Source organism: Coffea arabica, chromosome 1c (genome assembly GCF_036785885.1).
Source record: "Coffea arabica cultivar ET-39 chromosome 1c, Coffea Arabica ET-39 HiFi, whole genome shotgun sequence".
In the NCBI taxonomy this organism is placed as follows: domain Eukaryota; kingdom Viridiplantae; phylum Streptophyta; class Magnoliopsida; order Gentianales; family Rubiaceae; genus Coffea; species Coffea arabica.
Genome location: NC_092310.1, coordinates 55781385 through 55802722, shown reverse-complemented (window position 1 = coordinate 55802722; position 21338 = coordinate 55781385). Strand labels below are relative to the sequence as shown.

At 36.9% G+C, this 21338-nt stretch overlaps 3 protein-coding genes across 4 annotated transcripts; all 3 read left to right on the top strand.

Moving 5' to 3' along the window:
• The first annotated feature begins 1584 nt into the window (after positions 1 to 1584).
• Positions 1585 to 5292, top strand: LOC113743012 (alanine--glyoxylate aminotransferase 2 homolog 3, mitochondrial-like). Its single transcript, XM_027271073.2, has 9 exons — positions 1585 to 2012; positions 2136 to 2366; positions 2501 to 2671; positions 3274 to 3417; positions 3508 to 3687; positions 4069 to 4294; positions 4505 to 4618; positions 4717 to 4803; positions 4899 to 5292. Exons 1-9 carry the CDS (start codon positions 1761 to 1763, stop codon positions 4940 to 4942), a joined length of 1449 nt encoding a protein of 482 aa, XP_027126874.2. The 5' UTR covers positions 1585 to 1760; the 3' UTR covers positions 4943 to 5292.
• Positions 5293 to 7418: 2126 nt separating this feature from the next.
• Positions 7419 to 8828, top strand: LOC113731234 (tetrahydroanabasine acetyltransferase-like). The gene has a single exon (XM_027256382.2). The coding sequence runs from the start codon at positions 7419 to 7421 to the stop codon at positions 8826 to 8828; it is 1410 nt and encodes a 469-aa protein (XP_027112183.2).
• A 1790-nt stretch (positions 8829 to 10618) lies between these two features.
• LOC113731225 (protein LURP-one-related 7) lies at positions 10619 to 13886 on the top strand. 2 transcript variants are annotated; one of them, XM_027256371.2, is made up of 3 exons: positions 10619 to 11143; positions 12503 to 12712; positions 13623 to 13886. In XM_027256371.2, exons 1-3 carry the CDS (start codon positions 10856 to 10858, stop codon positions 13767 to 13769), a joined length of 645 nt encoding a protein of 214 aa, XP_027112172.1. In that variant the 5' UTR covers positions 10619 to 10855; the 3' UTR covers positions 13770 to 13886. The 2 variants fall into 2 exon arrangements, with proteins under 2 accessions (XP_027112172.1, XP_071936158.1); XM_072080057.1 differs by lacking the exon at positions 10619 to 11143 and adding an exon at positions 11150 to 11638.
• Positions 13887 to 21338: the final 7452 nt, after the last annotated feature.

Here is a 21338-nt window from a genome sequence, read left to right as displayed (position 1 = left end):
ATTCGAGGGTTAACTACAATTGATCCCTCTAAAGTATAGTCTAAGGTTGTGTTTGGATTGCATTTTCCCTCATTTTTCATAGAAAAATTACTGTAGCGATTTGATATATACGAGGGAAAAAAATGATAGGGAAATGTGATCACGAAAAACGATAATATTTTTTGACGGAAACAAGCAATCCAAGCATGACCTAAATTTCGCTTTGTCCTCTAATTTTGATTTTGTGTCACTTGACCTCCTAAGAAACAAAATACCTTTCTACTACGATGAGTTTTTTATTTTTAAAATTTTAATTTATTTTTTAATGAATTTTAACCTATGATTTAATTTTCACCACTCTAATTATTGGTGATAAAGTTTCACATGAGAGGAGTATATTTATTAGAGAATACATTAACAATTGATTATTTTTTGCAGAGAAAAAAAAAACCTTGTGAATGTCCACATAGCTAGAAATCGTAAAAATGCAAAGAAAAGATCCTAATAAGCTATAATCTGACACAGGAAAAAAGAACAAAAAATGTCCACATAGCTAGCTTGTGAATGTGTGATTGTAAACAAATGAAAATTGACTTTGAATTTCTAATTATAAGAAAATACAATATAATTATTTTCTTAAATTGGAAAGTACATGAAACTAATTATATAAAAATTTATATAGTTCCTTCAATTTTGTACTATATTACAGAGTGGGAATCCAAAATTTTTTTTGTTAGATAAATTTTCTATTTTGGATTAAAACAAAATTTTGAAAAAAGAAAACTCATTTGGAATAAAAAAAAAATTAGCATGGTAAGCTGGTATTTTTGCCTCGCAAGAGGTTAGTTGACACAAGATAAATGTTAGGTGATAAAGTAAGAACTAGGCCATACATCAGGGGAATATTCTTTTTAAATAAAAAACAGAAGGATTTGAAAGTTGTACTTGGAGAGGAATTTTATCTTGATGCTAATCAACTTCTCAGGGTACCTAGTAGTTATCTATGAAAGGGCCAATGTGATTTGTCTAATGACTTCTTTGTACATCCAAACGGCCCTGTGCATCTACATGGGACTCCTGTGTTCATGCGTTTTATTTCTTCAAGATTAAATGATCAAATATCAATTTCTGCTAAATTGAGTGATTAAACATCGATTGTCCCTTATTGACCAATGAGTAAAGGGATGAAATGTATTTTCTCTTGAAACAATTGGGACCAAATTGCTCAAACCGTCAAAATAGGGATGAAAAGTACATTTTTTGAAAAATTCAAAAGAAAATCACAGTCTATCCCAAAAAACCATTTTTTTTTGGCTGAAAATTTTTTTTCTTGACAATAAGTATTTAACAGGAAAAAAATTAAACTACACTCAGAACATACCAAGGAGAGTTTTACTCAACCTAAAGGGTATGCTATTACCATCCAGTCAATTGCTAACTGTTTTGTTTTTTTTTGGGCTGAATGAAAAGCAGGTATTCGGGAATTGAATATGTGATGACACATGTAAAGCAGGTATTCGGGTACATTCCGAAGAACACGACAAGGGCCAACTCAGCAGCCGCAAACAAACAAATACCGATGACGCTATCAAGTCACACCCGAGTATTTTCTGATTGAATCTCCCGCACAGGGAGTATTAAATACTCAAATTCTGTATCAGCCTCTGGCATTTCTGGCCACCCCACCTTTCAGTGTCTTACCAAAACAAGATAGCCAATATCTTTTCCTCTTCAGTGCTTCATCCCCCGGTCTCATTATTATTGTTTCCCTGAAAAAAAAAATGCAGCGAATCATCAAACCCAAGGCGGTGTTATCAAGAAGAAAGCCGATCATCTTAAGCCGTCAATCTCTGTCCACGCTATCGCAGCAGTCCCATTCCAGTACGTCTATCCAAGAAAATGACGCATTTGTTTCCCAAATGCCCCCCTTCGACTACACCCCACCTCCCTATTCCGGCCCCTCCACCGAAGAAATCCTCCGGAAACGCCAGCAATATCTCAGCCCTGCCATCTGCCATTTCTACAAAAAACCTGTAAGGATCATTTATTCATTCTACCTCCGTTTCTGCATTTCTTTTCCCTTTTTATGATACCAAGTTTAGGTCTTTTTTTCTTTTCCTTTTTTTTTCATGTTGTGTTTGGTGGGCTTGGGGCAGTTGAATTTGGTAGATGGGAAAATGCAATATTTATTCGACGAAAAGGGTCGTAGATATTTGGATGCGTTTGGCGGGATAGCAACTGTGTGTTGTGGGCACTGTCACCCTGAAGTGGTGGATGCAATTGTTAATCAGACTAAGCGATTGCAGCATTCCACCGTTTTATATCTCAATCATGCCATTGCTGATTTTGCTGAAGCTCTTGCATCTAAACTCCCCGGTGATCTCAAGGTCTTTTTTTTTTTTTCTTTTTAAATTTCTGGTGTTTTAACTCTCGTCTTCGTTCGGTGACATTACCTTTTTTTAATCTCTTCTAATTCTTGGTTGGGATTATCCGATGATTGAATTTGGAAGTTTTTGTGTAGGTTGTTTTCTTTACAAATTCTGGGACAGAGGCGAATGAGTTGGCAATGCTGTTGGCACGTCTGTACACGGGTTACCACGATATCATTTCTCTGAGGAACTCTTATCATGGAAATGCTGCTGGAACAATGGGAGCTACTGCTCAGAGCAACTATAAATTCAATGTTATGCAGGTACTTGAAGCTATCGCAACGTGAAATACGTATTATTCTTTCCTATTTTCTCTATGTACGAGAAAACTGGGGAACAGTAACACTAGCTTTATGCTTTGTAATCTCAGAAATGAGATTGTCGAGAACATGGTCGGTACATTAAAATTGTTCTAAGAAGATCTTTTGCCTGTTTCTGTCTCATGATGTTGTGATGACAAAAACATCACATTTTTGGCATGCTACATGCAGATAAATGCCTAGTGAAAGTACTGATATGATGCTTTCTGGCATTTGCTACAGTTATGGCAGTCGGCTAGGCACTTAGTAGAGGACCAGGTGGTTTTAGATGCTAGATTTCGCATAACTTGAACTGGTCAAGAGCTGAGAAATGTTCTTTGGTTATTTTAGTAGTAAGCCAGTGACATATCTAGTTTGTTTTTTTTTTTTTTATATGTGCAGGCCTGTATGTTTTATGTGTGATATGAAGTATGAAGGTCATATGAATTTGTCTTCTAACTTGTGAAGAAACGTTTATAGTGGTGATTTTTCTCGTGTGTAAGTTTTTTTGTGATTCTGTGTTTTGTTTGGCTTTCTTATTCTTTTATGGCATGATGGGTCAACAGACAGGAGTACACCATGCCCTAAACCCAGATCAGTACAGAGGAATCTTTGGATCTGATGGACCTAAATATGCAAAGGATGTGGAGGATCTCATTACCTATGGGACTTGTGGCTGTGTTGCTGGCTTTATTGCAGAAGCTATACAGGTAATCATCCAACCATGCGGCTACGAAAGCTAAAAACATAGATAAACGAATGCATGGCTTTCTCAGGGTCAGCTGTGTTCCTTTTGACAGGGTGTAGGTGGAATTCTAGAGTTGGCCCCTGGATATTTGCCTGCTGTCTATAGCACCATTAGAAAGGCTGGTGGCCTCTGTATAGCCGATGAGGTTCAGTCAGGTTTTGCTCGCATTGGAAGCCATTTCTGGGGTTTTGAGGGCCACGGTGTTGTGCCTGATATTGTTACTATGGCAAAGGTAGAATCCTCATCCGTGAATTCTGACAGGCATCTTCATGAAAATTTTGTCATCATCACTACATCTACTTACATCCAGTTTCATATATTCTGTTGGTAAAAGTATATTAGACATGTCAATGTATAGGAATTTTATCCTTATCGGATGGATATCTCCATTACTATTATGAATTTTGGATAGTTTAATGAAACTCTTTCTCCTTCTATCGATGCTATAAGAGGTGATGACCTTGTCTCAAGTTTATCATCTCTAGCTGGATTTGTGAGTTCTTTAAAATTTAGACATGATTTTTCTCAAAGATGTTTTGTCCCTAAAACATTGGTTATTGCGTTAAGTCTTTCTTGCTAGGATGCTTTATCTTTCACTTCTTTTGTGCTTCAGGGCATTGGGAATGGAATTCCAATTGGGGCTGTGGTTACAACTCCAGAAATTGCGAATGTCTTGACTCGTCGCAATTACTTTAATACCTTTGGAGGTAATCCTATGTGTACCGCTGGTGGTCTTGCTGTTCTTAGAGTGATAGAGAAGGAAAAGCTTCAGCAAAATGCTTTTACCGTGGGTTCATATCTGAAGGAGCGTCTTACATCACTCAAGGGGAAGCATGAGAGTAAGTTTTCTTGGAAATGTAGGAAATTAATGTGGAAAAATGTTTGGTTTAATCATGCGGGATTGGCCAAAAAAAAAAAAAATAATAATAATAATGCAAATCAGGTTGAGCCTAAGGCAAGTCACGCGAATGAGTAGGGAGATCAATGGAAAAACTTCAGATTTGATTTCTCACAATAAATTTTGTTACTGACTCTGCCTACTTTTGTAGTCATTGGTGACGTAAGGGGCAGGGGTCTGATGCTTGGGGTTGAACTTGTACAAGATCGCGAGTTGAAAACTCCAGCTAAGGTTGAGACTGCTCATTTAATGGATGAGATGAAAGGTAATGGCTCTCTTTTCTTCTCTGCTTATCTACAGACTTGTGAACCCCGAACCCTGTATCTTGCACGTATTCTGACTGAGAGTTCCTGATGCTTCCAGAGCTGGGAGTTCTTATCGGGAAAGGTGGTTTTTTTGGAAACGTGTTCAGGATAACTCCTCCCCTCTGCTTCAAGAAAGAAGATGCTGGTCTGTTTTCCTTGCATGATTGTCGTCCTCTGTTTCTCCTCATTTTGCCTACTATTTGCTGACTAAATCAGATGTCTTTTCTAACCCTATTTTAGATTATTTGGTGGGCGTGATGGACTTCGTGATGTCAAAGATGTGAAGCTATTGCAGTAATGGAAGAAAACAGATGTTTATAAACTGCCATAATTATGTACAAGCGTGCAGCTCTCTCTGGAACTTTGTTCGTATTTGAATTGTATATTTGCCTTCTGGCAAGGGGATGGTGAGGCATCACCTCGTTGTCTCCCTCTCCATTTTGTTTAAACGTGTGGTAGACTTCTGAGTAATCTGTTTCTGGAAAAGTTGTGTTGGACTCGAAAGAGTGAAGCATAAGCAGAGTATAATAACACAACAGTCCAAGAACTGGACTTCACTTTTTGTATATCTACTATCAAAGCAATGAAAAGTTTTTACATGTGTGGAGGGGTGCCTCAGGGCTATATTCTATTCTATCGCTCGAGAATTCTTGCCTAAGCCTTGTACCACTTTTATAGTTACTACTGATTTTACAACGTTAAATCGGTCAAGCAATCTATTCCATATGCTCAAAACGATACGGTACGGTACACTCTTGTCAAGCAGATTGGTCAACTCTAAGACGGCTGTAAAAAAATAAAAATAATAATTGTGCTCTCAAATTGGAAATTCATTTCCTATCCCTATATCGCTAAATACTTGCCTTTTTCTTTCATATTTTTTCTTTCTTTCTTTCTTCTTCATCGTAATAAAAAAAAATTTCTTTTCATGACTCGTGCTCTTGAGATTTTCATTGAAAGATCTGTAATCATCATCCATGATCATAAGACATTAAAACTATCTAGTGCAAACGTTTAATGTAATTTCTTTTTTTTTATTGACAACACATTATTATGCATTAATTTTTCATAAAATAGATATTAAAATTTGAGTAAAAGTATTTTACTTACACCTTTTTTTAAATTTTTAATTTTATCTTTCTTCTTTATTATTATCAATAATTTCTTTTTTGACGTATATTTTTATTTTGTTATGAAACATATGTAACCATTATAAATTAACAAGTAGTATATATTATAAAAAAAATTAACTTATATAGTTTTCTGACTTGTTATCGCGAGTGCCTAATTCCTTTATCACAAATTAGTAATTTAAGAATTAGAAACTATGAAGAACAAATAAAGAAACTATAGCATGATCATCCGGTGAAGCGTCGTGTAACCTTCATGTGTTGAGGATAGAATTACATCAACTTACTTAAAAAAATGAAACTAAAAGGAAAATAGATAATATAAAATACATATTTGGCCACGTATTAATGGAGCGCGTTAGTCAACAAAGGGTAATGAGCATATGAATAATACTAGTTACCAACTCTTAATTACACGGGATCAATTTTGTGATTGAGTTTAAATTAGCTATACCAATTTAAGGCGGGTAATAAGAGTCATTCTGTCATTGGTGATGTCAGCAATGGATCCCAATTAATTGATATGGGAGGTGTGTGATATTTCCAAAAATTCAGGAGAGGTCAATAAAAGTATCAGAAATCTTAATTAGGAAGGTTTCTAAAATTATTTCGTTTTTTTTTTTACAAGAAAATTGATTATGACAACTTTCAAGAGATACGGGAATCCCTAAAATCAAGGAAGTGGATTATTCTCGGTTAAGTCCTTTGTCACCTAAAATAGGATTTTTCCAAAAGAAAATAGGATTTTATATTTGGTGTGTCGACCTACATGTATAATTAGCTATTTCTTATCCAATGTACATGTATGACGTATGTTTGTATGCGGTCCTCCCACCTTAAGATCAAATGATGATAAGAACAGTATACTTGTGCCGGACTGTGATGCAGTCATGATTTATGAGAAGATATGCTACACTATCTTGAATTGATGCAATTCGTGAGCTTCCAGGGTCATCTCACACATGGGGGTGGGAGTAAAGGCATGATGGCCTCCACCTTCGAGTCCAAAATTAAAATTAATGGGGTGCACGCGCAAGCGTTTTCCTGTTAGTTGGTTCCAATGCAGAGTAGCATGGTCACACGTGATATCACCATTCAGCTTCTCGTTGACCCTGCTCACCAACAATTTTCTCTAAGTGGGTTTGGACCATTTGGGTCCAATTGGCTTGGCCCCCTGTAGGGGTTTCTATCCCACGTGCGATTTTGGGGGTTGAGATTTGGATAGTTAAGTCCCTAGAAGCAATTCAAGAGTTGCCGGTTCTGGGATTAGGTTAAATTAGTCAAATTTCGTTTCTCGAACGAAGGTTTGGACCATTTGGGCACAAGGGAACGAGGGATAGATACATTATGTATTATTGCATTCCTATAAATTTATTAGGGGTAGTGGAACTATTTAATGGCAATACACCATCTATGGACAATGATGTGCTTGTTCCTTCTCGTTAATGCGACATCTTTTGAAGGCTCTCGTGTCTGCAACAATGATACAACATCTATATAGGAATGCTCGTGTCTTGCAGAATATCGGCCACAGTTTTTGTGTCCTTCACCATGACACAGCATCTATAATACAACATCTTTTGCCATTTTGATTCTGCTCGTTAAAGGCTCTTGTGTCTGCAACACCTTAATGGCAACACAACAACATAATACAAAATTCCTTCTTCACAAGAAGGATGTCGTGCTTGTTATGCCTGCAGAACCAACGCCATCAGAAGTTCTTTCTTTGTCCACAATAGACAATGACTACAATATTGAGCTTCTCTGCCAGACCCTTTACGTCTACCAAGCGAATGTCAGTTCCTATAAAAGCAAGAACCATGATGAAATTGGCAAAGCACAATTGCAGCAAGAGCCAGCTTTAATAGTGAAAGAAGCCCTTTCAAAGGCTTTAGTACACTTCTATCCCCTGGCTGGAAAGCTGAAGAGGCAGGCTGATGGAAGGCTTCAAATTACATGCAATGGGGACGGTGTCCCGTTCTTGGAGGCGACTGCCGATTGCCATCTTTCAGCGCTCAACTATTTTGATGGTATTGATGTTGAAACTGGCAAGAAATTTGTCTTTGATTGGGCGACTGATGGTGAATATGGCTATCATCCACTGGTCCTTCAGGTCACAAAATTTTCTTGTGGCGGATTCACCATTGGCATGGGATTGTCACATTCAGTGTGTGATGGTTTCGGGGCAGCTCTCTTCTTTCGAACAATGAGCGAGCTAGCAAGCGGAAAGACTGCGCCAACCGTAAAACCTGTGTGGGAAAGGGAAAGGCTCGTGGGGAAGCCTAGCGATCAAGAACAAGTTCCAACTTTCGACCAAGTCTCCTTCGCCATTTCGCCATTTATTCCCACTGATAAAATTTCTCATGCGTGTTTCAACTTAGATAGTGAGAGTATACGAAAACTGAAATTGGATCTAGTTCAGGAATGTGATCATGAAATTCCAAAAGAAAGCTTCACCACGCTTGAGGTTCTTGGTGCTTACGTTTGGAGGTCTAGATATAGAGCTCTAAACCATAATCCCGATGGAAAAACCATGTTTTGTTTAGCTATAGGGATGAGAAACTTCATAAATCCACCGTTGCCTGCTGGATATTATGGTAATGCCTTCGTATCTGGAAATGTTGAGCTTTTAGGAAGGGATTTAGATCACGGACCACTATCTAAAGTTGCCAAGTTAATAAAGGAGAGCAAAAGAATTGCTTCCAGTAATGAGTACGTATGTCGTACATTGAACATGCTCGAGAAACTTAATCGGCAAAAAATGAAGATTGAAACCTATGGTGCTTCTCTAGTACTGACTGATTGGAGACAACTGGGATTGCTGGAAGAGGAGGATTTTGGGTGGAAGGAATCTGTGAATATGGTGCCACTCCCTTGGAACATGTTCGGGTACGTGGATTTGTGCATTTTCATGCCTCCTTGCAGAATTAATGCTTCCATGAAAGGAGGAGTGAGGATACTCGTCGCCCTTCCTGAAGCTGCAATGAACAGGTTTGAAGAAGAGATGGCTGCTCTGAAGATCATCTCGGATCAACATTGACGGGTGATGAGAAATAAAGCAGCGCAGCTTGTTTGTTTTTGCATTCATGATTTGCCTTTTATCTTTCTTTCTTCTTCTTTTTTTTTTTTTTCCTTCCGGTCTACAGGGGTATCCTGGAATTATCCAGACTAATCCTCCAAATTAGGCAGAACTCGCCCTAAATATGCCCAGCAACGATAGCAAGTGGAGTCAAACCTGGAATCTTACTGTAAAGACGGACGATCAGTCCCAATCGAACTACCCAATGGGGGCTTTGATTTGCCTTTATCATCTGATGGTTATTTGATGTTAATTTTATGTTACTTTCAAATGTTAATTTTATGGTTATTTGATGTTAAATTTATGTTGATGATGTTAATTTGATCGTTTGATGGTTATTTTATGTTATAGACAGTAATGCTGTTGCTCTGTTTCGGATAAATGCAAAGAATTATGGATTGAGTATTGTATTATGATCTGACACATCCATAAACGGGTCATTTTGCAAGATCACCATTAGGCCTGTCAATCGGGCCTAATGAGCCGGGCTTTGATGAGTTCAAGCTCAACTCATTTAATTTGAGACATTTTCGGGCTTCGGGCTATGAGTTTCGGGTTCGTAAATGTGAAGCTCATACTCAGCTCACATAATATTCGGATTGTGAGCCTTAATCGGGCTTAGCCCAAGCTCACTTATTACTCCTGAATTTTCTTAATATAATTACTATAACTATTAAGTTGTAAAACTAATTTAACATTTACAAGACTATAATATTAAAACTAAACATGAACAAATAATAGTTCTTAAAAAGTATATAAACCAAAATTTTTTCAACAATATTTATATGTAATCCGTTTAAAATGCATGAAAAATAGTAATAAAACATGCAATCATAAGCCAATACATCTTTAAAAGTTGAAACTTTTTTTTATAATCTTGTGATTTAAATCCAAATATGCTTGATGATTTTTGTGTTTGTAGACCAAAAAAAAAATCAATCAATAATATGCCAATACAAAAAGTTACTCAACTAATAAGAAAAATTAGAGATTTAGTTATGCATTACTAATATTGGCTCTCAAGAAAGCTCATGAAAGAGTCTTTAGATGTGTTTTTGTGTTTTGTAATTTATATATATATTTAGTATTTAGCAAAAATATATTTGGATATATAATTATACATAATATCAAAATATAAATATTATTTATATAGGTAATTAAAGGGCCGGGCCTATATCGGGTATGAGCCTAATAAGGCCCAAGCTCGGCTCACATTTAATTCGGGCCTAATTTTTAGGCTCAAACTCAGACCGGCTCACTAAATGATCGGGCTCATCGGGCTTTCTGTCGGGCCAAACGAGCCGAGCTCGGGCTGGCCCAGCCCCATTGACAGTCCTAATCACCGTTACTATGGCCATCACTTTTAATTCCGATTCTTGTCATGGCATTCAATTTGCACAGCACAAATTTCATAAAAATTTATATATTTATTTTTAACAAAAGGTAGTGAGAAATAAATTAATCCACTATATATTTATTTTTAACAAAAGGTAGTGAGAAATAAATTAATCCACAAAAAAAGTATATATATATATAAGAAAAAAAGCTTGGGCTGAAAACTTGCTAAGCTCAGTACGACCCACTTGGATAATGGGCCTCAAACTAAGGTATAGGAAATGCTTCGGGCTTTGGCTGAAATGGGAGGAGATTAGTGCGATCCTTTGTGAAAACAGGCCTTAGAATTGGCCCATATTCAGACCAGCATATTTTTGACAATTGCGGTGCTGGCCGAGATGGAATTTAACAACGATAGACAATCCTGCCGGCGGCCAATGAACTTTATTGTCTCTACTCCTCCTCTTGCCTGCCTCCGAAGGGGGCAAAAAAAAAAAAAAAGCCCCTCAAAGTCGAAGAATCTCTGCTCTTTTTGGCCTTTTCTTTTTTAATCAAATCCATTACCATGATCTGTTTTCTATCGTCCTAAGGATCACTTTGTACAGTTCTTCCACCAGAAAAGAAAACAAAAAAGAAGAAGAAAAGATTTCTAGATGGGGAGCTCTAGTGTCCCAGATGAAAGTGAACAATATGTAGATGATGCCAGGTTCCGAATACCGTTCGATCTTTTTGTGTCAAAGAAACAAAAGAATGGAATACTGGGCAGCGGAAGCTGCATCAGATTCAACGATTCTTGTGGAAATTTAGTATTCAAAGTCGAACGTCCCCCACCACCAAACAGCCGCGACCAGAAGTCAGCTGCAACTTGTCATCAGAACCCTCCGATTAAACTCATTTTTAATGCTTCCGGGAATACTCTTTTTTGCATTCGTAAATTAACTGTGAGATTCTTTTCCTTTCTCCTTTTTCCATTTTGTTGGAAAAGTCAAAGAACTTTAACCACGAGCTCTTTCAATATTGTACAAAAAGTTGGGATTTTCATTTTCTTTAAAGTATCTTGAATCCTAAAAACGTAATCTTTTTTGGTTTTGGCATGAATGAGAATGTTGAATCAGAAGCAGAATTATCTGCGAATAGAGGTTGATGAACCGGCTTGAGAAGGATTCTGAATAAGGGAACAAAAATATAGAAGAGAAACTTTTTTATTTTTGGGTGCTTTAGGTCTAAAATGTTACCATGAAGTAAGCTGAAAAAAGGTAGAGTTTTACAAGCTCATGCTGAGACTTGGCTGGAGAAGGAAATTTTAATCAAATGCCCGTTAATTTATTGAGAAGTTATAATGCGTCCGATGGTACTGGGATCAAGCAGTTTAGACTCTACAGCTGCTCTTCATGAATGTGTAATTTGCAGCTGCAACAGGAATGATCAATGTTGAGGTGTGGTCTTCTTTGAATTTCAGATAATAGCTCTGCAAATCAATCTAACTTCGTTAAAAGCATCTGATTCTGTGTGAGGTTTATAGTACTTCTCTGACCGCACCTCTTCACAATTTGCTCTATCTCAAGCTGTTGAATTAGCGTATGCCTGCTGCCATGTTCTTTTGTCTGCTGCCATATTGTGCTACACAGAATATATTTGGATTTATGAAGATTAAACTTATAGAAGTAGCAAATTTTATACTGAAGGCAGAAAACTGGAGAGCAACTTCACTTAAAAAATTTAGTTACAATTTTTTGGAACTGCAATAACAGTCACACAATTGAATAGCTAGAAAATTGCAATAGAGTTTCCAGACGTTCAAGATTTCACATGTATGTAGAACAGTGAACAAACTTGCTGATAGCTAAACTAGCAGCTAGCTTAAAGCTAGCTAGCTTAAAGCGGAGATTTGTATGGTGGGATAATTTTCCCTCCTTTTTGGTTAATGCTGTCTGCTGATTTATATGAATGAAAGTATTCATCTTTTCCCTCCAAAAAAGAAAAAAGATCTAGGATTTCAGCAAATACTGGTGCTATTTAAGCTCTCAACTGACCATTCTTTGCTTGATTACTTCATTTAACATCACATTATCATTATTTGAAAAAATGAAATTTATTTCAATATTGAAAACTAGGAGGGGCATAAGTCCTGCATCTTTGTATGAATAATGTCTAAGAGTGGGGATGGAAGTGCAGGAAGGTCAGTATTTGTTGAAGCCATGTACGAGGGTGTCAGAAAACTGGATAGGATTTGTTTTAGGAATTCTAGAATGTGATGGTGTCTGCCACTTTAGATGTAAGCTAATATTTTCTTCTTGTAGGATGGATCTTGGCAAGGCTTTAGGGTAACTGATTCCAGGGAGGAATTGATGTTCAGAGTGCAAAAGACTGTGGATAAACTCACTAGAACTGAGTTTGAGATATTTCTTATTGGTGAAGAAAGTGAAGACTCGAAAACTGATTTCAAGATGAGAGGTTCTCCATTCAAGAGATCCTGCACTATCTATAAAGGCAATTCCATAATGGCCGAGGTACTACTTGTAGAATCTAGCTGTACTAATTAAGTGATGATGGTAATTTTGGTTATGTCTGAATCATATCATTTGCACTACTTATTCCCTGGAAAAGCTGAGTTTAAGTCGGCATGGTCTTTTTCATGATCTTTACTAATATTTAAAGTAATAGATAGAGTTTGAAGCTGATGGAAATGGCAAAACTCTGGGTTGATATATAAGTTGCAATGGTTCTTCTGTAACCAGTATGCGACTTTGTTTCATTGGACAAAAAGATTATATGTGGGAAACGTTTAGTAACATACTTCAGTTTAGATTAAATGCACATACCATCTAAATTTGCTTGCGGTATTCGTGAGTCCAAGTCTTATAGGACGGTTAACAGTTGATATGAATGCAATTTTCACTAGTTTAAAACTCGTCTTCTGTCTGACACTAAACTCCCTCTTTCATGATAAGATGGAGAATCGTATACTATCTTGTCAAAATTACATTTGTGATTTCTGAAATGATTCGAAATACGGATGAATTCTTCTTGAAGTTAATGTGAGATCAAGTCCAAGTTTTCTGGCCATGGTCTATTGTTGTAATTCTTCAATTTTTTCTATGGTTAATGTCTTGAGCTTGAATTTGGTTCTAGGGATGTGCTTACTCCTGTTGGATATGAATAATACCTGACTTTCAATTCCATCAGTGTGCAGTGTAACCCCTAGTTTGCTATTGAGTTTGAATTTGTATCTAAATGGTAGTAACTTCATGATTGTTGGTTATACTATTCCAATGTGTCACGCAATGACAACATTCTAAATAGTGAGATATTTACTTTTTCCATCTCTTTTTATTTCCCTTTTATTGTTGGTGGGAGATACTTTCAACTGTTTAAATGTGTTGGAAAGTAGATATTGTCTGACTATTGAACTTGATGCAGACCAGTTTAATGTACAAGATGGGGATACAGAAGGCTTTTGTTCCAAGGAGTAGATTTCGAGTAACCATATTCCCTGGACATATTGATCTTGCTCTGGTTGTTTCTCTGGTGGTTATATTTTTTGATGGACGGAAACTCTGGATATAGATTATCAACATTGTACAAAATAAGTTGCCACTCATTACATTACATTCTCCATTGTTTTGATTACAGAAGTGGAAATACTCCAAGGTCATTCCTTGGAGACTACTTTTCTTTCCGGTATGCTACTCCAAGGTCGATCACATGCATTTTTTTACACCCTTTATGAGACAGTCCTACACTCCTACCTGTTCAATATTATTATTGTCTGTGCTATCATCAACTACCATTCCCTGCCTTTCTGCCATAGCCCTCATCTAATCTAATCAAGAACTAGTAAGCGATAATAGTATACATGTCAAATTATGTTCCCGTAATAGTGTGCTTTCATCTTCCTCATTCCATCCAGTTCCAGAAAAACGTCATATAATATGTTACTTTTTTTTTTTTTCAACAAACGGCAATATCATTATATATATTAACACTTGATAATACAAGGATTAGTTACAAAAAGGGGCATCAGCCCTCTCATCTTTCCTAGCTGCTTCTATCAACCAACTTGGGAAATTATTTACCTAATCTATGTCATTAACTAGCTTTATTGCAAAATGTTCTAGCATATGACTTGCTACATTATATGTTTTAGGTACAAAAGATATTGTGCATTACTCAAAACCTTGTGTTAGATCTTTAATGTCCTCCAGAATGGTTGCTAGAATACCATCCTGCACATTGTTGCTTTTGATTTGGTCAGTGGCTGTTTTGCAGTTTGATAGGATTGCAATTTTCCTCCAGCCTGCTTCTCTTGGCATTTGGAGAGCCATTCTAATGGTTAAGGTTTCTTACATTAGAGCTTCACCTTTCTTCTTTTCTACTATTCCTGTTGCTCTTATAATCTTTCTTGTCCAGTGCCTTGCAACTATTCCTTTCCCTATTCTGATCATCCTTGCATTGGCAGCAACATCTATATTAATTCTGATGACTCCTCCTAGTGATGGTACACTAGTCTGTTCATTCTGGTTTGGAACTCCTCTTCCCTGCTTCCTTAGTGTTTCCTGTTGCATTGTCTCTTCAAATTCAATCCATTCTTGTTGTGCCCTCAGAACTATGTCTCTTGCTTCTCCTCTTTGCTGTTCAAACACTGACTTGTTTCTTGCTTTCCATAGCTGCCATAGGATGTTTGCAGTCAAGCTGATTTGTTCCATGCCTTGTTCCTTTGTTCCTGTCTGAGCTACAGTCTCCCACCATCTCCACATATTACTGTGGGGATCCCTCAGCCCTTCCCATTTGACTGGTGTTAATTTCCACACTATTTGGGCAATTGGACATTGGAAAAACATGTGTTCTATTGTTTCTACCTTCTCTCCACAAACTGTACATATATTGTCCCCTTTTCCTGTTCTTTTATGGAGTTCTTCTTTAACAGCTGCCTCATTTTGTAAACACTTCCAGATGAAGTGTTTCAACTTGTGCTTTAAACTCAGATTCCAAAGTTGCTTCCAGATGCTGTGTTTTCGGATTTCCCAGCTTGTTTCCTCTTTCAGATTCTGTCTTCTTCTGTCTTTACTGCTTTCCTGCACAACAGTTGCATAACTTCTTTTTACTATGTAAAAAAGCACCAGAAGAACCTATCTCGTCTTTTAAATACACTGAGAGGCATATTGGCTATTTACTCTCTGTCTTTTTGATTAAAAACTTGCTGCAGGGTATCCTTATTCCATCTTCCTCCTTGTATTAGCTGGTCCACTGTTTACAAAAGGCAGTTTGGAGGGCATGTTGTTCATACTTTTCCTGATTTAGAGCCCATCACCTATTTGTCCTTTCATATGTTCACCTGCTTTCCATCCCCCACTATTTTCCATAGACCTTTTTGGATCAAGTTCCATGCACTATGAATACTTTTCCAGGTCCAAGAAGCTGATTGAGGAGGGCGGGTTTCCAGAGCTTTAGGATCTCTTAAGTATTTGGCCCTAATTAGTTTGTTCATAAGCAAATTTGGGAAAGAGATGATCCTCTAAAGTTTCTTAGCAAGTAAAGCTTCATTAAAAGCTTCTAAATCTCTGAACCCCAGTCCTCCTCTCCCTTTGACCTCTGCTAGTTTCTTCTAACTTATCCAGTGTAATTTTTTTTATGCTGATTACTACCTTTCCAAAAGTTGGCTATACTCTTACAAATATCCCTACACAGTCCTTTTGGCAGTTTAAAACAAGCCATGGCATAGTTTGGCATTGCTAGGATCGCTGACTTTATGAGTATTTCTTTCCCACCCAAACTCAGCGTTTTGTTTCTCCATCTTTTCAGTTTGTTGGTCACTGCGCTTTTGATGTAGCCAAACACTTGGTTCTTAGTCATTCCTATTGCCATTGGTAGCCCCAAGAATTTGCCATTAATTGCCTCCTTCAAGTTTCCTAATTCTTCACAAATAGCTTTCTTGATTGGGGTTGGGGTATTCCTACTGAAGTACATTGCTAATTTTTCAAAATTCACCAGCTGTCCGGAAACCACTAAGCAAATCTTTAGCAAGTCTTTTACCTATTTAGCTTTCTGGATTGTTGCTTTGCAGTAGATTAAAGAGTCATCTACAAAAAACAAATGTGATATCTGCGGGCTTTTCTGGTACACTTTGATTCCTGTGATCATTTTTTGGTCTATCTTCTTGTTAATCAGATAAGACAATTCTTCTGCACAAATTAAGAACAGATAAGGGGAGAGGTGGTTTCCTTGTCTCAGGCTTCTACTGGATTTTATAAATCCAACTTTTACTCCGTTAAGATTAAAAGAATAAGAAACTGAGGATATATAGGACATGATCAACCTAACAAAAATGGGACAGAAACCCATGTGCATCATCATTCTTCCTATAAACTTTCATTCAACCATGTCATAAGCTTTAGACATATCTAATTTGAGAGTCATGAATCCTACTTTTCCCTTTCAGTTGTTTTAAAAAAAAAATGCATCACTTCATGGGCAATGAGAACATTATCAATGATTTGTCTCAGAATGACAAAAAGTAGATTGGGTCTCACTGATGCACTTGTTCAAAACTGTTTTGAGCCTATTAGCCAGCATTTTTGAAATGATTTTATACAAAGTATTACACAAACTAATCGGTCTGTACTGAGTCAAATTGATAGGCTTTTCCACTTTAGGGATCAGAGTTTAATTAACAGTCTTTAACATGTTACTAGTACGAAAAAAACTAACAACTGCATTAACCATATTAGAGTTGATCTGTACTAATACTTTTGGAAAAAAAGGGGAGACATACCATCTGTCCCAAGGGATTTGTTTAGATGCATGGAAAAAAATGCTTTTTGGATGTCACTTTCATCCATTGGTTTAATCAGGTGCTTATTCATCTGTCTTGATATAGTAGTGGGAAACCTTGCATTGTTTCCTCAATCTACTCTGTGTTTGCTGTGGTGAACATCTGCTTATAGTATTTACATATTTCCTCCATCACTTCTTGTTCAGTATTGCACCAATCTCTATTGTCCCTTTGCAAATTTTTTTCTGTTTTCTCGCAGCTACAACACTTGCATGAAAGAAAGCAGGGTTTTTGTCTCCTTCTTGTAGTCACATTGTCCTTGCCTTTTGACTCCAGTAGAGTTCCTCCTCTCTATATGCTTTACTGAGTTGCAGTTTCATGTCTACTATTTGTCCCCTTTTTCCTGTATTGTCAGAGTTCTTTATTTTTTGCAGTGTCTATTTTATGTGTTTGATTTTCTCCCCAGAGTTCAAGCTGTTCCTCCTGTTCCATGTCAAAAGAGCCATTCTACATTCTTTTATCTTCCTTGTAACCTTAAACATTCTTGAGACATGCTGTTCAGTTCTCCATGCTCTTTCTATTATCCCTTTGGTCTCCTCATTTCTAACCCATCTTTGATCAAAGTATAATTTTTTTTTTGCTTTCTTGTGATTTGGATTAGTATCCAATATGAGCATACTATGATCTGATGCTTCATTTTCCTGGTGAATACACTTTGCTCTTTCTAAAAGTTGGTACCAGCTCACATTTCCAAGGCATCTATCTAATCCTTTCTTTACTTTCTCCTCACCTTCCTACTGATTGCACCAGGTCCATGGTTTACCTTCAAAACCTATATCTACCAACTCATTTTCCCTTATGAACCTATTGAACTCATTAAAACTACACTCAAGTCTCCTTCTCTCTCCCCATTTTTCTTTCCCAGACCTTATATCATTAAAATCCCCAACCATAATTCAATGTTTCCCCCTCTCTCTTTTTTTGCTCTAAAATCTTCCATTGTTCCTTCTTGACATTCTCAGTTGCGCTAGCATACACCTCCACCAGCCACCACACACACCTTGACTCTGTATCATTTATTTTTGCCTCTATGAAGAAACTCTCATTTTTTATGCTTGCCACTTCTACCTCTTCTTTCTAGAACAATGTAAGACCACCTAATTTTCAACTGGGATTAATGACATGGCATTCATCAAATTTAATCTGTCTTTGGACCTTTTCCATTGCTATTTTTTGGTTTTTTGTCTCACACAAGAAGACAATACTTGGAAAGTAGAGATTTATCACCTCCTTTAGTTGGAGAATTGTCAAGGTCCTCCCACACCTTGACAATTCCACAGTAGAACCTTTATTTGCACTGTGAAGGCTTTGTTGGGGTTGCCTCCAGTTCCCCTTGGTTAGTTGTTTTCTGGTTTTGCCTTCTCACTTATTTCTGCAGTGGTTCATTTCAACCATCTTCGTCCATTGGTTCTCCCTCCTCTTTTTCTGTATTCTTCTTTCTTTAGCCTCCCTACTCCAGTATCTGAATGTTTTCTTTCATTTCCCCAAGTGCGATTCTTTTGATCCTATGAAATTTTTTTTGTTGTTTTCTTTTGTCTTCTGGTTTTGAGTTTGATGCCTGCAACTTTCTTTTTGGTGCTCCCCTTTCTGTTCTCCTTGCATACTCTCCACATTTTTTGGCTGTTTCATGTTCTCTTTTCCAATTTCACCTGTTTGCATTTCCATGTCCATTTGGCCCTCTCCTTCCCTTACAAAGTCCTCTTTCTGCTATATTTCTCCTTATTTTTCTTTTTCCTAATCTTTTTTCCTTTCTTCATTTTTCCTTCCTCCTTTATCTGTCCCTCCCTTGTTATTTATTGACTTCGTCCCACATGTTTCCCACTTTCCTACTTGTTTCCTTCTTTCTATCCCCTACCTTTCCTACCCTCTCATCTATTGGCTTTCTCAAATCTTTTAGTTCCATCCTCTCCAATGCCCCGTGAACCTTTCTTCCTCCAGTCTTTACTTCTTCTGATGTTTGGGGTTGTCCCTTAAGGATCAGTTCCTTTTCATACTCGCCCCTGAATGAGACATCATAATGTTCCCTACTCTCATCCATGGCCTAAACTGGGTGTCTCTGTGAGGTTGGTTGGAGTTCATTTTAAGTCTGCAATTCTTATCTCCATGTCCTATGATTCCACATTTGGAGCAAAAATCTGGACACCTCTCGTATTTGAATTCTATCCACACCATCACTCCATTTAGCTTCACAGGGGTCCCTCTTGCAAGTGGTTGTAGCAAGTCTATCTCAGCAAAAATCTTCATATGTCTCCCCTCTTTTCCACTCTTTGGTGGTAAAAGAACTTCCTTTACCTTTCTAAACACTCCTATTTTTTCATGTTGCATTGCTCATCCAGTGAACTGACAGGTTCCAGATTTGTATCCAGAGACAGAAAAATCTAAAGCACTCAATATATATTTTTCAAAACCTGCACATCATTCTCCAATCACCAGAATATGATTGGTCAAGATCCAAGGACCTCCAGATAGGACCTTCTTCCGTTCCTCCTCCTTCTCAAACTGAAATTGAAACACATTTGGGCTTATCTCAATAACTCTTTAAGTTTCTGGGATAACCCAAGCATAATTTGTGAAGTTTTTAACTCCAGTGAAGTTAGCTATCTTTTCTCTCATTATTCTCCCTACTAAGCTACCTTTACAGTCCTGTACACTTTGTTCCACATCTGCACTGCTTAGATCTATTCCAACCACTTTCGTCTCTAATAGATCAAATCTTTGCAAGGCACTTTGCTACAGCTTCCTCCATCTTCCCCAAAAATATGCAATGTTCCCACTACTATCTCAAATATGGAAAGAAACTCCCGTTTAACCTGGGAATAAAAGGAAAAAAAATAAAGCACCACAGAGACTAAAGACAAATGAGTAAAACTAATTAGTAATTAAGTAAACCGAAAAAGGAAAAGCAAGGTATAAGGCCCTTCCCCCCCTCCCCAACTGGGTTCCTGGAGTTTCGTAGGTCTGAACTCTGTTCATATGAGCTTACAACTACTCCATGATAGGTGGATTTAGAGACATTTGAAGGGAGAGGGAAAGAAAGAAAATGGACACTCAAGAGAGCTACAGAAACAATTTTTGATCTGAAGAAACTACATACTGTATTCTTTAATGATTCAGGCAATTTAGCAGATCATCGATCCGACAATCTTGAAATAGCAGAATTTTAAATTCTCTATTCTTGAATTTTGAAAAGATGTTCAAAAGCTAGGCGAGAAAGTGAGAATAGAGAGAAATGGAAAGCGGGTACAAAACTAGGGAGCTCCTACACTAAGGAGGGAAGTTCTCACTTTTGGAGAGAGAAGCTCTCATTTTTAGAGAGAATTATTTTTCCCTCTATCCTTGCAAGATAGATATATAATATGTTACTGGACAATGATCATTTTCGTGGTGGTTTCATAACATCCTTAATCTTATATTTTTTACGAGTAATAATGAGAAAAAAAAAGAGCAAAACCTTTATTTTTCACAAATCATTCCAAGAAGTTTGGATGGTGTTTTCTTTCTTTTTTTTTTTCTTTCTCCATTTGCTCCTTTTGTGTTCCATATATATATATATATATATATATTCTATGATCATATTCACACATAATCAAACAGATTAAATAATTATAAAATTAATATGCTTCATTAAAACAAAGTACCTTGGTTAGATTTTTTTTTCTAAAATATGTATATTATTTGTGAGATTGTAAACGAAAGTTTTTTTCATATAAAGAAAATTAACTTTGCAAAGAGTTAGGCAATAATTCATGGCATGTAGCAAATTTCAATAAAGAATAAACAGGAAAAGAGAAAGAGAAATTGTACTCATTCTTCTTTTGAGTTTCAAACAAAAAATAGAAAATAAGTAGAAATTTTTATTTATACTTCTCCTTTTGGCTGAATTATTAAAACAATACTTGAGGTTCCAAAACCCATGCAAAATAAGAAAAAAAAAAGAGAAAGAAATTGGGTGGCCAAAAAGTGTGTGTGTGTGTGTGTTTTTTTTTGTGGGGAGTAACTTTTCTTTTTCTTCTTCTTTTTTTCCCTAATAATAAAGAACCAGAAGAAGAAAAGACAACGCATTGAAGAGAACCAAAGGCGGCGGTGACTGAAAGCCTCGCTAAGGGCAGCCACAATGCGGATGTAATGGGGAGCCATTACACCGCTCCATGACACGACTCCCCATTGGAGCCGTGTCATGGAGATTACACGCATGATGCGTGTAATCCATTGAACTTATGTAATTCATTTTGTTATTATTTGTATTTTATTTGATTTAACTTATGTAATATTATGTTATGGAGTGCAACTAATTACATTCCGAA